The following is a 15,725-nucleotide window of genomic DNA, read 5'->3' on the forward strand; positions in this document are numbered from 1 at the left end:
GCTTCACGGTGATGATATAAATCCAGCAGGGGGGCACAAAGTGCATTTGTACAAATTTATGGGAACTAAAAATCTTCAAGCATTTCCAGCTCCATTCATTACTCAAGGCAGAGGCTCCTGTTTCTACCCAAGATTTCACCTCAGTATAAGCCAGAAAGGTCCTGGAAAAACAAGGGGGTGCTGGTGGATGGGTATTTCTAAATAAAACAAGAAGGAGCTCCCCCTGAGGCCTGGCATTTGGCTGCAAACAAACTCCAGCGCTGAAGTGTTCAACTGTATCACGGGAGTATTAGAGACCACGGTAGAAATTAAATTACTGAATGAAACGAAGGCAAAGCTGCTGCTACAGTCTTTCGTACAATTTAATTTATAGTTTGCATAAATAATTACATTCATTTGTTGTTGGTGGTTTTTTTTCTTTTTTTGGTTACCTTGTCCTTCTGGGGTTTCACCGAAGGGATTCACTTCCACCTGAGTTGCATCAATTTTCAGGAAGAGATTGTACAGCTTCTTAATTTGATCTGCGGCCTAAATGGGATCAAGTACGATGAAATTACACCAAAGCAGTAAAAGCACATTTATTTTGCTGGATTAATGAAACCTTAAAAATAACAAGTTATGTCTTTACGTTAGGTTTTCTGAAGGGAAAAACAGAAAAGCATAATTATTTTAATTTCCACTGCTATTCATTAGAAGGAATTGCTCAACTTTTCCCCAGACACCAGGAAAGACCATTATCAGGAAAACAAAAATATTTTCAGTCCGGTCTAAAAACACAGTTAGTCTTTTTGTAAATTATCATGTCCCTATTAGCTGAGCTACACTGCAGCAGGAGCCACGATCATTAATACAAACAAGCTCCGTTTAAGTAAAAGGTAAACACGATGTTGAGAGTTTATAATGACCAGGTTTTCCTTATTATGCTAGAATAAAACAGTTGTTACATTCATCGCTCCAAACCTATAATCTGGGAAACAACTACTGAGTGTCTAATGGAAACTGTGGCGAGAGAGGAAGATGAAAGTCCTACACAGTAGAGTTGGGGAGCAGCACCGTTTCAACTAAACAGTTTGTCCTGAAGGCGTAAACCATAAAGAGCAACCATATCCAGAGTCTCCCCAATGTTATGCCCTGACTTCATTTTTCTCCTGCTGCTTGAAATTCACTCATGCATTCATTCTTTTCAAGCAACTTTTATGAATGGCCTATGTCACAGCGTGCTGGCATTGTGTGAAGTGGGGCAAGGGAAAGACATCCGGAATGGGGCCTTGACAGGAGCCTGGAAAGCTCACACCTGGAGTGAACACAGCCTGTGATGGACACAGCACGACTGCGTATCCCTGGCTCAGTGCTGGGGATCAGTCTCGTTCTTGGCCACACCTTCTTGCCTAGCCATAGTTCCCCGTTGGCAATATTTTCACTTATTGTTCCATCCCTGCATTTTTTGCCCTCACATCCATTTCCAGCTTTTCCCCATCCCTACTCTGGGTATCAGGGGAGCTGACACTTGTAGGCTGAGTTTCCAAGGCTTCTGGGCTGGATGGCTCAGTTCAGCCAAGGAGAAGCAGTGGTAGGAGATAAGAGGAAGGAGAAAGGGAAAAGCTGGAGTCCTTCGACCCCTCTCTTTCTGCCTTGCAGAAGCATCTCCTCCTCTAGCTTTAGCAACCACGAGAGACCCACCAGGGTTCTGCCTTCTATTTCCCATGGTGCAGAAATACCACTGCTTCATTTAGCTTCCACCAGCATGCAGGGAGCAACATGTTACGTTTTAGCTCTACCTTGCCTCTCTGTCCACCCTGAAATTTCTCAACTCTTGAAGCACCATGTAACCAATTCCCTGGAACTAAGTCCCACTGCGTGAATATTGAGAGTGCTTTCATTGTTCTGATATTGACGAAAGAACTCCTGGAAATGAAATTCGCGTTTTCTTAATTTATTTGATGTATATTTCTAAACTTTCTTAAATCCTAATTTGAAACCAAGTCACTACAAATAACCAAACATACATAATGGGTAAGATTGAATATTTTTTAATATTGATTTTTTTTCTGGTTAGATAATATATGTACATGTTACCAAATTCCCAAGGTATGCAAGAGTCTCCCTCTGAACCTTCCCCAGACTCCTCAGCCACACAGCTCCCCGTGGCTCATCCTGCAGCAGCCACCTTACTCACTGGCTGGTGATTCAATGACAGATACTGTAGGTATGTACAAGTATGCATATTCTCCATTCGTCTCTTTTAAAAAACCAAACTCGGTTCTATACCTTGTTTCTTTACTTAAATGACTTTATAAAGCCTTCATTGGCAATACAAATAGAGTGAGCTTATTCTTATAAGTGGCCACATAATACCTTACATGAATGTATCATAATTCATTTAGCCTCTCTCTTAAACAATAGCCATTTGGTTTCCAATTGTTTGACATTACTTAAAATGCTGCCTTATTTATCTCTGTATGTGTATCATATAAGTGACTGAATATCTAGGATAAATGCCCCAGAATGGAGCAAAAAAGGGGGGTGGGGGATTATAAATAATAAAAGATTGTTCTATATCATTCCTGGTAGAAGCTGTCACTAGTTTCCTATCCCACAACCCAGTATCAGAGAAACTGTTTTTCTATGCACAACCATCAGCTATCGATCTCTGCCAGTACGCCAGGTAAGAGTGGGTATCTCATTTAGATCTTTGATTGGAATGCTCTTACTATTAATGAATTTGAGCATTATTCTATGAGCTTAAGAGACATCTGTATTTCCTTTTCTCTGAATTTTGCCCATTTTTTCTGTTGCAGTTTTAGTCTTCTTTCTCACTAAGTTATAAGAAGCATTTTTACATGTCGGAAGTTAGCTCTTCATCTCATATAAATTGCAAATATTTTCCTCCTTTAACATTTGCCTTTCACCCATGCGTCTGTTACTTCTGCCACATGGAATCTGGTAATGATAATGTCACTCTTTTCTTTCACGGATTCTAGCTTTGGGTCAGACTTTAAGAAGGCTGGTCCCACTCTGAGAGTGTTAAAACAATTCTCCAATTTTTTTCAAATACTTTAAGATTTCTTTTATTTCATGTTTGTTTGTTTGTTTGTTTGTTTATTTATCCAAATAGATTTTATTTGAGCTATGGTACAAAGCTGGTAGGTCACTCAGTGCCAAAAAGATTTGTATTTCTCGGGGTTTTCTAGGCCATCGGTATGAGCTTGCAACGTAAGCCCCATGAAAGCAGCACGCTGTCTGTCCTGGGCACTGTGGCATCCACTGTACCTATGCAGCCCTGCACAGAGTCAACACTCACTAAATACTGGTTCAATTAATGATTGATTTACTAATAGGAGAAACCACACAATGGAAAAAACTTCTGGGCGTACGCATATAGAAGATCTTAGCCCAGCTACTTTAAAGCTTTCTTCTTTTTTAAAATACACGTACTATAAAATGCACGATCTCAATCATTTTTTTAAGTGTACAGTTTGGCAGTCTCCAGTATATTCACAGTGCCATGCAACCACGCTCCAGCATGTTTCCATCCTGCAAAGCTGAAACTCTACACCCATTAGATAACAACTCTCCGTTCTCATCTGACAACCACCATTCTACTGTCTGCCACTATGAATCTGATGAGTCTGGGTACTTCATACAAACAGACTCAAACACATATTTATCTTTCAGTAACTGGCTAATTTCACTTAGCACAATGCCCTCAAGGCTCATCCGTGGCTTCTCAGAACCTCCCTCTTTTACGAGGCTGAACAACTATCCACTGCATGTATATACCACTTTGTTTATCCACTCATTCATCAGCGGATACCCCGGGTGCTTCGAAGCTCCTTAAGCCTGTGTCGACCTAGCTTACCATGAGGCCTGAATTTTCTAAACATTAATGCCATTTTAATTATACACTAACACAGCATTTGGCTTGTATTCACTGTTATAGCTATTAATACTATAAAAAGACGGACTATAAACATTTTTTTGAGCAGGATTGAAGCATGATTAGATTTGTGTTATAAGATCTCTAAGGGAGGGGCGCCTGGGTGGCACAGTCGTTGGGCGTCTTGCCTTCCGCTCAGGGCGTGATCCCAGCGTCCTGGGATCGAGCCCCACATCAGGCTCCTCCGCTGGGAGCCTGCTTCTTCCTCTCCCACTCCCCCTGCTTGTGTTCCCTCTCTCGCTGGCTGTCTCTGTCAAATAAATGAATAAAATCTTTAAAAAAAAAAAAAGATCTCTAAGGGAAATGTGTTATAAAATCTGTGTTGTAAGATCTAAAAGGGAGAACCAGCCCAGCTTGGAGACAGAACGTGCCTTATTCCAGAGGCCATCCAGTAAATGGCTATAGAGGCTAGACAGGGAAAATGTGTCAGTCTGAGCAGGTGTAATAATAGAAAATGGCAGGTCCTGGGGCGAGCTGAGGTTAGCTCCCCAGCTTTCTAAACATGTTCAAGTTTAAAAAATAAATTAAACACAAGTCAAAGAAAACATTCTGCTGTTTACCTTACAGTCAGCCAGCTTCCTACTGCCACCTACTTCCTCAGTTCAAAACCACACTATACAGAAAATTTGTTTTCTCTTCTTCTGCCATCAATTAATGTTATTTTAAGGTTGTTTGTTAAGCAATTAAAAAAAATTAAGATGCCTAAAACCAAATATCCTTTGAGCCATATGCACAAAACCCTGACAAATTTATAAGCACCTTCAAAAATGTTTTAGCAGGTTAAAAATTTTAGAAATATTTCTGTTTTATTCCAGGAACCAGTATCATCAACACTCACATACGGTTTTTAAAGCCAGCCAGAGGGACAAACCATTCTCAGAGGCATTAGTGATCATTTATTAACTACACCCTTCAAATCCTTTTATTAGCTTAAATCCTAAATAAAGATGCATGTTGGCAATTCATGGTGCCTATGTTTTCAGAAATTAATAGTATAGAGGACAACTAAGACACACTTGACAAATCTGTGAATTTTTAGTCATTTTCAGCTTTCCTGTGGCTTTAGTCTTTTCAACCAATTCGTGCTGAAATGAATTTTGTTGGGAACACACACCCGGTAGTTTTTGTGCAAGGTCGTTTTATTTATTTATTTATTTTTTTGCCTAAGTCTAATGTGAATACCTCATGTTCAGAGACAACAAGCATGAGTTACAGGAAAGATATTAATAACGTAACAAGATAATCATGTTATAAGTTGTTCATCCATAAGAGCTCTGCCTCCAGATGCCTAAACCACATCCTAGATGAGAATTAACTGACTTTCAAGGTCACATTGAATCTGAGGGGCCTCAAAGATACTATTTCTTGAGCAAAGGGTCACTGATTAACGCTCATTTAAATGTTTTCTCTTCTGGGGAGCCTCCCACACTTACTGGACACCGGCTTTCTGGAACGTGTCACTGACCCCTGTGGCTTGAGGAAGCAATCTAAAGCAGAGGTTCCCAAATCTACCACCCCAGCACACACAGAGTCTCCCTCCTACTGTGCAAATATAATCACGTGTCCCTAGATGAACAAATTCCAACACACCTACAACAGAACGCCCTCGTCTCCTTCACACCCCCTCTCCCTGTAATCGCTGCCAGCAGCTGAGCACTGTTCTGTGAGCCCCTGGAGGACAATGGCTATTTCTCATTATCTCTGTTTGCCAGGGTCCAGCAGGGTCAGCAGCACCCAGGCAGTGCTCACTCCAACTTTGCTGAGCAAAGGAAGATTTAAAGCCTTTCATTTAGTGGATGACAAAGAAATGAGAAAAAAAAAAAAAAACAACGAATTAAAAGACGTCTTTCCTTGATACACTCAGTTAAAAATATAATGACATTATAGCTACTAATGGCCCCTGAGAACTGGCATGTTCGTCTTCCTTCCACAGATAACGCCTTTAAAACCTAGAGTATCGGGGCTACTGAGAAAACATGATTCAACCATTTAAGAGTTATGACTCCTAAAGTTCTCTTATAATATGGAAGGGGAAGGAAAGTGTCTTCTGGCGTACATAACACCATTAGTGCCTTCTCTAGAACTCTGTTATGTTCACCTCCTGAGCTGTTAAGCCATGGCGTTGGCAGATTCGCCCACTCCAGATTTTTTCTCTTGCTCTCACAGCTACCTATCACCAGCTCCCTAGGAACCTGTTCGAAGTGGACATCCAGGATGTGCTGTTGCACTCATTCATGCGTATGACCAATGTTTCTAGGGCCCCTAATACCTCTGCCAAGCACTTTGTTGCCAACGCAGCAGTGAGCAAGGCTGACAATGTCCCTTCCGTGGCGTAGATCAGGATGTGCTAAGGTGAATGCAAGTAAGTAAGAGAAACAGAGATGTGCAGAGGCACACGGAGGAGGTGAACGGGGTTATGGAGCACATTCTGGAGCTGACTGCAGGGCAATGTGGCTAGAACGCGGTGACCACATGAAGGAGCGGTCTCGGTGACCACCACCCTTACACAAGATGCCCCACAATAAACGTCAAATAAGCGGCGAATCTAGTTAGGGACCTCATTCTCAGGGGGTGAATCCAACCCTGCTGCCCTTACTCAAGAATCTACCATAACTTCCTTTCGGCAGGTCACTAACTTGGCATCTCTTTGACAGTCTCGGAATGACAATTAGCTCCTCTGCCTGTCCACTGAGTCTTGGCTCTCTCTTCCACAAGCTTTAGTTCCAGATGTTCCTGCCCCTTCTACCGTCTTGAACCTCTGCTTTCCAAGGGAGCCTTTCCTCCCAGGTTCAAGTAAGTGCTGTCCTCTCTTAATTTAAACACACGTATTGGTGAAAGTCTTACTCTGCTTCACCCTTCTATGACTTGTCTTATTGCCACCCTTAAATTTCTAGAGACAGAATCAGTCAAAAGACAAAGTAAAGTCAGAAAGAAAAGAGTGTGAAATCTGTTCTTTTAGAGGAATGTTGCCCAAATAATTGAAAGGAAATGCTCTGTAACCATCTGGAGCCCCAGGGGAATACATACACACACACACACACACACACACACACACACACACACACACACACACACACTCATGGATACATACACACAGGACCGAGGGTTATTAAGGTGGAGGAGCCAGTAAGTTCTTCTGATTTAACTGTGAGACGAAGAAGCCTGCCTATGTAAACATACAATCAGGCTCTGTGGGCCGGACCAAGGGCAATGCAGGGCTGCGCTGCTCAAGACAGAGTCTCTCCCTCAACAGCTCAGAGGACAATTTTTCTGTCTTCGAAGCCAAGGGGTGTAATTACTAAATTGGCATAATTTAAGCTGTTTTCAGTGAAATATCACTTTCAGGCCATTAATATTCATCTCAAATCCCATTAGCTACGAAAGAATAGCAATTAGTTAAGTAATGTGTATTATTAATAACAATAGCAGCTGACCTTTCTGGAGTACTGAATAAGCACTTCCCCACATCAGCGTACTCAATACTGACATTATGCCCGGTGTCACAGATGAGGACACTGATGTTCAGATGGGCGGAATCACACATGCTGGGAGGCGGGGCTCAATTCAAACTCAGGTCTGCCTGACCCTACAGCCCGTGCCTCTACTCGCTCCATGGCCTAGTCTAATTCATGGGCTGGCACTGCAGCACTGCAGAAAAAAGTAGAGACTAACACATACAGCAAAATGCACGTGTCTGCATGTAACACTCACATGTGCCCACATACCCACACGTAGAGGAACACATCTCATCAACATCCTGTTCTGGAATACAAGGGAAATCGTGTTTTCCGTCATAAACAACTGGGGGCAAACCTGTTAAACGATAAATAATCCCGTGTCCTGGGAATCACAAATATTCAAGGAAAGTAAGCAAGCTAGCAGATGTTTTCTGAAACAAGTCATTCACAGTGGCTTCCGCATGCTCAGGTACCTGGTTTTTCAAAGGCCCAAGGAAGCCAAGATTTTCTGCCATCCGCTGAGCTTGGCTGTCCTTTATCCCTTCCATAATGTCGATTTGCTCCTAGTAAAAATGAATCGAATAAGGAAAATTCAGACAGGCAAATGAAAAGATTCACAACCTTGAAAGAAAATGCTTAGTATTTATTTGCAAATGAGTAATTAAAGTGTGGCACCTTTCCAAAGATCTCTGAGCAGGGCTACTGCGGCTGCCTATAGGGTATGTTTTAATTAGCAGACCATCTAAAAAACAGCCTTTCCAAAAACTATATAATTCTTCAGGGTGGCATGCTGACAAGACAATCGGATGCCAGTTTTCACTTTTAATTACTATACAGATGGCACTGACGAATATTTAGTCAGTTAATTTTTATGACATCTTTTGGAAGGCTTCCAAAGTAATACTGCTGTTAAGTTTAGAGCCTGTCATACGTAGGTTAAATATTACCATATGATTTAAACAGCCTATTGATGATGATAATTATTAATAATACCTTAGCTCTACAAAGCGCCATTCTCTCCAAGATACTAAGTGCTGTTCATATACATTATTTCATGTATGCTCTTCACAAATGGAGTGACTTCTTTAAATCACATTAACTTTGAAAATGGCTAGGCCTTATTGGTAAGCCAGCACGTAAAGTCTCAATTTAACTTCCAAGGGAGTTAACTATGTGATATTGGTGAAAACATTCTAAAATCAATCACCAAAGTATCATTACCTGATCTAAACAAAAAGGTTCAAGAAATAAAATTCTCACTTTCTGAAGGGAAACAGTCATTTTCTAAAAGAAATAATGAATCCTTCTGCTAAAAATTTCTTTTTCTTTTTTTTTTCTGGTAAAAATTTCTAATGTTATCTTTTTGATCCTAAGAACCCAGAATTAAAAAAACAGAATTATAGTTCTAAAGACCACAGATCTTTCTTCTTACAACTGAGGTAGGTTGAGAAGTACTTTATACCCATCACCCCATTCTTCCTCACAATTCTATGGGGTGGAAATTACCCCGCTTACACTTTAGTGATTCAAAAAATGAGGCTTAGAAACACTGAGACCCTTGCTGGCTAGTTAGGATTTGACCTCAGCCAGATCTATGGCTAGAAATTAAGGGGAAGATTTAAAGGACTGAAACAAACCGATAGAATCTGGACCTTCGAAGGATTCTGTTTTAGATCAGTGGTGCTGGGAGACATGGAGGCAGTCTCCGGCTCACATTCAGTGTCCTAGGAGAGAAATTCTGGATCCTACGTACTATGAAGTGGGGCAGAGTTAACCAAGAGGAAATGGAAAACTCACAGTCCTCCCCCATTGGTTAATTCTTGGGTGGATGGAAGAAATGAGGAAGGAAGAAAAAGCAGGAAGGATGAATAAAGGAAGGAAGGGAAAAGGCAAAGAAAAAGACCTTGGATAGGGAATACCTTCATTCTAGCCAAATTCAACTGAATGCTCAGTTAAGAAAAAGGACTCAACGTCTTCATGCTGTAAATCCCAGAAGCAAATGAACTGCTACCAGCCTCAGACTGCACATTAAATCTTTAACAGCTTGTGTAACAGTGATCAAGGAACACAGCATAGCCAGAAATCTAAACATACCTTAAAAATAAGTTCTGGATTCGAAGCTGCCACCTCTTCAATGTCAACGCCCCCCTGAGGGCTGCCCACCAGTACGGGGCCGTTGTAGGACCGGTCCATCAGAATGGCCAGGTAGGTTTCTCTGGAAATGTCCAAGGCTTCAGCAACCATCACCTACCACATTAGTGAGAAAGTCAAATTAATTCAGCATTGAACTGAGTTCCACCTGGAAATCTATATAAACTTGCTACACAAATCAAACAGCTTCATTTTCAGGCTCTTTAAACCCAGTGAGCCAGCTTCCAGAGATTTGCGAGTTCTGCTCTCATGGTACAGAATGCCCATTTTCACCTCCTTAATTGATCCTGCTAACTTGCTCAAGTGACAGGTATTTGGTTTGCCTCAAGGAACCTTCCTACTTTAATCTTCTTTTTTTCTTCCTTAAGAAACCCTGACACTTAAGAAAAACTCCAGGGAAGCAGTTGTTATTTTAATTTGAGACGTTAACCGTACATACATCTTACTACATTGATTTTTCCCCGATTGCACTGGTGGAAAATCAAATTTGCTGCCAAAGAAAGAATTCTTTCTGTAGTGTGTCTGGTGCTTCCTATGTTTGTGTACCTCCATCTCATGGATCACTGTATTTTTAATTTAATTTCTACTTTCTTTTAAATTACAAATATACTATTTGCTCATTCAAAAATAATGCAAAAGGTACCAAAAGTATATAAACGAGACAGTGCCAGCAGCCCCCGGCCGCACATACACAGCCCTCGGGCCTCAGGAGTGAGGGTGATCAGGAGCCCATATGGAACCTACGTGATCATCAGAAAAAGTAGCACCTTCCTCCGGGACGATGCTGTCGTGTGCGTGCCAGGACCGTGCATGGGCAAGAGACAAGTGGGATGGAAGGATTTCATTCTGTGCTGTCTCAGCCAGCTGTCCTTTGGCTCAGCACAGCCTCAATGACTGTGTGCAGCAGGCCTACCAGGAAAAACCACTATTAACTCTGTATCTCTTTCCAAGGCGTCTACAAGCGTGACACTAGTGGAGACATCCTGCCCATGGAAGAATATTACGCATACCGGAATGCCTCTCTTTCTTCTCCTTCTTAATCTTAATGCTACAACTTGGAGATCTCTCCAAGGTCCTCTGTCTTCTTTGTGACTGGATGGTGCTTATATGTCAGTATTTATCTAATCATGTCCCTACGACATTTACGTGGACTTGAATTTGTCTAAACCGCTACTTCAGTGCTTATCATTGCACATCTAAGTCTGCTCATTGGTTTCAGTAACCCTGCAGATAAGGTACCAAGATGAAAAAGGACAGGTGTTAGACTCTTCAGATTTAAATTTGTGGTAAGTACTACCAAACTACCCTAGATAGGGAGATGGGCTGTACCCACTGACACTCCCAACAAAAATGGTAAAAGATGTCTTCGATGATTTAAAAAAAAAAAAAAAAAGACTATTCATAACGAATCAGTACTTCTGTGAAAATAATAAAAGCACTAATGTTGCTTTTCCTAAAAGTAGTTCAGTGAAAGATTTCCCCAAAAAAGTCACAGATTAAACAGCCTTACATGTTAACTACCCAGATGCCATCAAACCACTAATTTTTAAGTCACAGAAAATAGGATAAATATATGATGATCCAAAAAGCTATGAAGTAAGGAATACAGAACTTCTTTTCAAACGCATCACCAGTTAAAAATAAAATATCTTATGAGAGGGTTCATATTGATTCTTTTATCAGAAATGGTAACTCATGACTATGTAAGAAATACTTCTTGGCACACGGTGTTAGGATTTTCATAGAAGCATGCTGTTTTCTAGTTCACTTTCTAATAAGAGCTAGTCTAGAGAAGGAGATTTAATGATTTTCAGTAGTTATTCTGAGAAGCAACACAACATTATAACTTTTTAGGATGTCATTCAAGAGTCCTATTCTTAATCTTCTAAAATGTTGACAGATGTGCTCTGCAATCCATCAAATTTCTATTTGTAAAAGACCAGCTGCTGTCTCCAAAGTCTCCTGCTTGATAGAAATAACGTTATCACCCTTTAAGCAAATATTCCCGGGAAAATGATGATTATCAATGGATAATTCAAGATATTTTATTTCAAGATCAGTTTTTTGACATTACCATGCCCTCCATATGGCCCAGGAAGTCAGAATATTTTAGGCATTGCTGCAGAGTGAGTCTAAATGGATTCCATGAACACTCATCCCCCAAGGACCTCAGTTCATATATTTCAAAAATGTGACTTCTTCTGTGACTGACAAAACAATATCATCAACACAACCTTTTTGTGAAGTCCTCCACGATGGGAAGCTTTTGAGAACTATTGGATCACTGAACCAGGCTGGTTGGTTTTTGTTTTTAATATCATGCTATTGAAACTGTGATCTGTGGATGAGTACCAGCACACATAATATTTGTAACAGGACCGTCATTAGAAAAAATTAAAAGTATACTCGGTTCCTCAACTTCTCTCATTGTAGAGTAGTAACCTTGGCTGATACTGAATCATGAAGAACACGATGAGTAGCACAATCTCACCTCCCCTATTACTATCCTAGGGAATACACCATAAGTGCAATGGCACAGCCTTAGAAAAAAAATATACAATGTGTACAATGTACGTAATGTGTCTGAACAACTTCTCAAATAATCTTAGAAATCCAAAGTTTCTATAATGCGGGGGGACTTCTGACTGCTGTTCAAAATTCATATGAGTTAAAAAAAAAAAAAAAAAGCGTGTTCCTTAAAGTTGCATACAATGTTACTGTTATGGGAATGTGGTAACATACGACACCTGGGTGGCTCAGTCTGTTAAGTGTCTGCTCTCAGCTCAGGTCATGATCCCAGGGTCCTGGGATCAAATCTTGCATCAGGGCCTGTGCTCAGCAGGAAGCCTGCTTCTCCCTCTGCCTGCTGCTTCCCCTGCCTGCGCTGTCTCTCTCTCTGACAAATAAATAAATAAAATCTTAAAAAAAAAAAAAAAAAAGGAATGTGGCAACATAATTTTTACAAAGAGAAAGGACAGAAACAATATATGGCATTATTTCAGGGGGGTGAGAAGCCAAGGAATTTTTACTTTCAAATTTTTATATTTCTGTAAGATTGGAATTTTTTACATATGTGAATCACTTTTACAATCAGAAGAAAAAAAAACCACATTACTTAAAAGTAAATCATTCTAGGGGCTTTCTGGCAATGACTCAATGTACAAACATGCACTTATCTCCAGCCTTTCAGAAACCTATCTACAAACTAATTTTATGCATTACCACACAGCCTGAATCTGCTTTAGATATTTTTATATGCTTTTAAAAAGTATCACAAACTCTAATCTAAAAACTCATATAGCCATATAAAACAACGAATTCCTACAAACAAAAATACTAATCTTGTCCTCTGTGGACAAATTTTGAAGAAGTTAACACAGGTAAAGGCTCATAACCAGATTTAAAAGGCAAATACAAGTACTGTGTTGGGCCAAACGAAAGTCAAAACAAAACACTTTTGAGTTTTAAATAGTTCTTACATATGAGAAGAGGTGGGAAAGGGAAATCAGCATAATCATTTTCATCAGTATGCTATCCTGACATTTATAAAATCTTTAGGTTCTCAGAATGAAGGCACTAATGACCACCAGTATTTCCATCTTCCTCTTCCAGACCAAGAGGGACCCAAGAGAGTCCCTGTCATGGTACGTTAAGAACCAAATGGCAGGGGTTTTGTTTGTTTGTTTGTTTGTTTGTTTGTTTTGGTCATCTCAAAAAAATTCTACACAACTCACTCTGAAAAATTAAAAACAGGCTTATCCTGCCTCAGGTTCCCCCCAGCAGGGCACACTGGTGGAGACCATCCTCTGTCATGCTGTGTCAACCAAGCAGATAGCTGCTCCCCAAAAGGCTGTGCCCCCATTCACTGTTACAGTGGGGTGTTCTAACCGCCTGTGCCTGCCAGGGCTGGGGCGTGTGACCCCGTCATCACACAGGGGCCAATGCTCAGAAGGGCCCCCATCTTGGTCTCTCGGTGTAATGTTTCGCTGGAGCTGACTTGACATTTGAACAAAGGCCCCTGTGTTTGTTTTTGTACCGGCTCCTGCAAATCAGCTAGCCAGCTGCGGTGCCGCCACACGTGAGGAGGGTACAGCAAAGGTGGACAGACAGACAGGAGCAGAGTTAGGTTCTGGCCTCGGCTCCAGCACCCACGACCTCACGACTGAGGCAGGCCACTTTATTTGGGGCTATATGTTCTGCATGTGTGCACGATGTGCAGCCCATAGCGGCTTTAAACGGTATTCACCTCAGAGTAAGGTACAGGGACGCTCAGCAAAACGATCATAGCAGGTAATTCTGACTCACAGGACGAGGGTGGGGCTGTGGAGGAGCAGAGACTGTCCCCCACAGAATAATAAGAGCTGTCATACGAAGCCCCTTCCAGCTTCAAACAGCACGTGGCTATATTCTGAAAGGGAAAGTGCTTCCATCACTCCCTCGCACCTGCTTTTACCAAATGCTGATGACAACAAACACTCGTACTATTACAGAACCCTTCTGATTTCTCCTCAAAGTCCTACCGCAACCTAAACAGATCATATGAGGTTTAAAACACAAAATGGCGCATCACCAAAGTGCACTGCTTCATCCGATTGTCAAAACCAAAATAAGATTTTCTCTTCTTTCTGACACATACACAGAAAATGACCCAAAGCATTCGTATTACCTTGTTAACTTTCACACCTTCTTTTGCAGTTTGTTTTGTTGCTAGATTATACCCAATCATCTGTTTAGCCAGCTGTCCCACAACTTGAGGGCTGAGAGAGAGAAGGGAAAAAAAATCAATGTCTACGCTGAAAATTATTTTAAAGCAGACTGCATGCCATGTCCTCACGTCCACCCTGCACGGGCTCCAGCTGCACCCTCAGCGGGTCCACAGGGCTTTCTGCTGGTGTGCTAGGTGTCTAGCCCTGTACCAGAGGCTCACGGAGAACAAAATACATATGAGGGAGGCAGGGAGGGAGGAGGAAGGAAGGAGGAAGAGAAGAGAAGAGAAGAGAAGAGAAGAGAAGAGAAGAGAAGAGAAGAAAAGTAGGGGAGGGGAAGGGAGGGGAGGGGAGGTGAGGGGAGGAGAAGAGAGGGGAGGAGAAGGGGGGAGGAGAAGGGTGGGAAGGGGAGGGGAAGGGGGAGGCTGGGGAAGGGGAGGGGAGGGAGAAGAGGGAGGGGAGGGGAAGAGAGGGGAAAGGGAGAGGGGAGGGTGAAGAGGGAGGGGAGGGGAAGAGAGGGGGAAGGGAGAGGGGAGGGTGAAGAGGGAGGGGAAGGGAAGAGAGGGGGAAGGGAGAGGGGAGGGTGAAGAGGGAGGGGAAGGGAAGAGAGGGGGAAGGGAGAGGGGAGGGTGAAGAGGGAGGGGAAGGAAATGAGGAGGGGAGGGAGATTCTTGTTTCCCTCTACTAGTCTCTCTCCCCAAAATAAGTTACTGTCATAATAGAAAGATACTGTTGAGATGCATAACGGATTTAGATATAAGCTGAATAACAAAGACCTGACTTGGGCAATGTGGGAAGTATTGAATACCGTGGGGCACAAGGGAGAGGGTACCATTCGAAGTAAATAATGGAAAGGTATGTGACAGGGGAGGTAAGTGGGCAGTGCTGGGCCCTGTTCCCCGAAGGCTCAGACAGACTGTCAGACAAGAGGGACAAATGAAGCCATTGGTACTGGGGAGCCACTGCAGGTTCTGGAATAGGGAAGTGATAATATGGAGGCAGCATTTAATTTATATTATCATTTTCAACATTTATGATGAATCACTGATGGTCTAGGAGAGGAGCATCGGGTTTTCACCAATTAGTGAAGAAAAAATCCTCTTATGAGATAAAGAACACTGGGGCACCGTGGAGCCCTCCACCTATAGTTCATTTCTTTTATTTGCTAACTCCTGCTCCCAGCCCATGCCGACCATTTTTCTCAGTGCTTCCTTCAATCATGACACAGAACTGAAATCTCCAGACTTACTCTTTTGTTAAATGAACACCTCCTTTCAAACCGCTACTGAAGACACCTTTTCCTCTTCCTCCAGCTAAGATCTGGGCTTTTAAAACAAATTCTTTTGCATCTGAAAAAGAAGATGGTAGTGGATTTTAATTTTTTTTTTTTTTTGAGCAACAAGCAATTGGAAATGCATATACCTTCCGAAAGTGGTAAAAGCTCTCTTAAACTAACATTGCAAATAAAGGCAT

General features: G+C 41.7%; 1 protein-coding gene across 1 annotated transcript in view; it reads right to left on the reverse strand.

Moving 5' to 3' along the window:
* Positions 1 to 15,725, reverse strand: part of SUCLG2 (succinate-CoA ligase GDP-forming subunit beta) — a 256,096-nt gene that overhangs the window by 111,232 nt on the left and 129,139 nt on the right. Inside the window, exons 3-7 of the mRNA XM_026501201.4 lie at positions 15,502 to 15,601; positions 14,213 to 14,303; positions 9,490 to 9,642; positions 7,869 to 7,958; positions 432 to 528 (exon numbers count right to left, since the gene is read on the reverse strand). Coding sequence (XP_026356986.2) covers positions 432 to 528; positions 7,869 to 7,958; positions 9,490 to 9,642; positions 14,213 to 14,303; positions 15,502 to 15,601 — 531 coding nt within the window. The remainder of the gene's footprint in view (positions 1 to 431; positions 529 to 7,868; positions 7,959 to 9,489; positions 9,643 to 14,212; positions 14,304 to 15,501; positions 15,602 to 15,725) is intronic.

Source organism: Ursus arctos, unplaced genomic scaffold, assembly GCF_023065955.2.
Source record: "Ursus arctos isolate Adak ecotype North America unplaced genomic scaffold, UrsArc2.0 scaffold_14, whole genome shotgun sequence".
Taxonomy (NCBI): Eukaryota; Metazoa; Chordata; class Mammalia; order Carnivora; family Ursidae; genus Ursus; species Ursus arctos.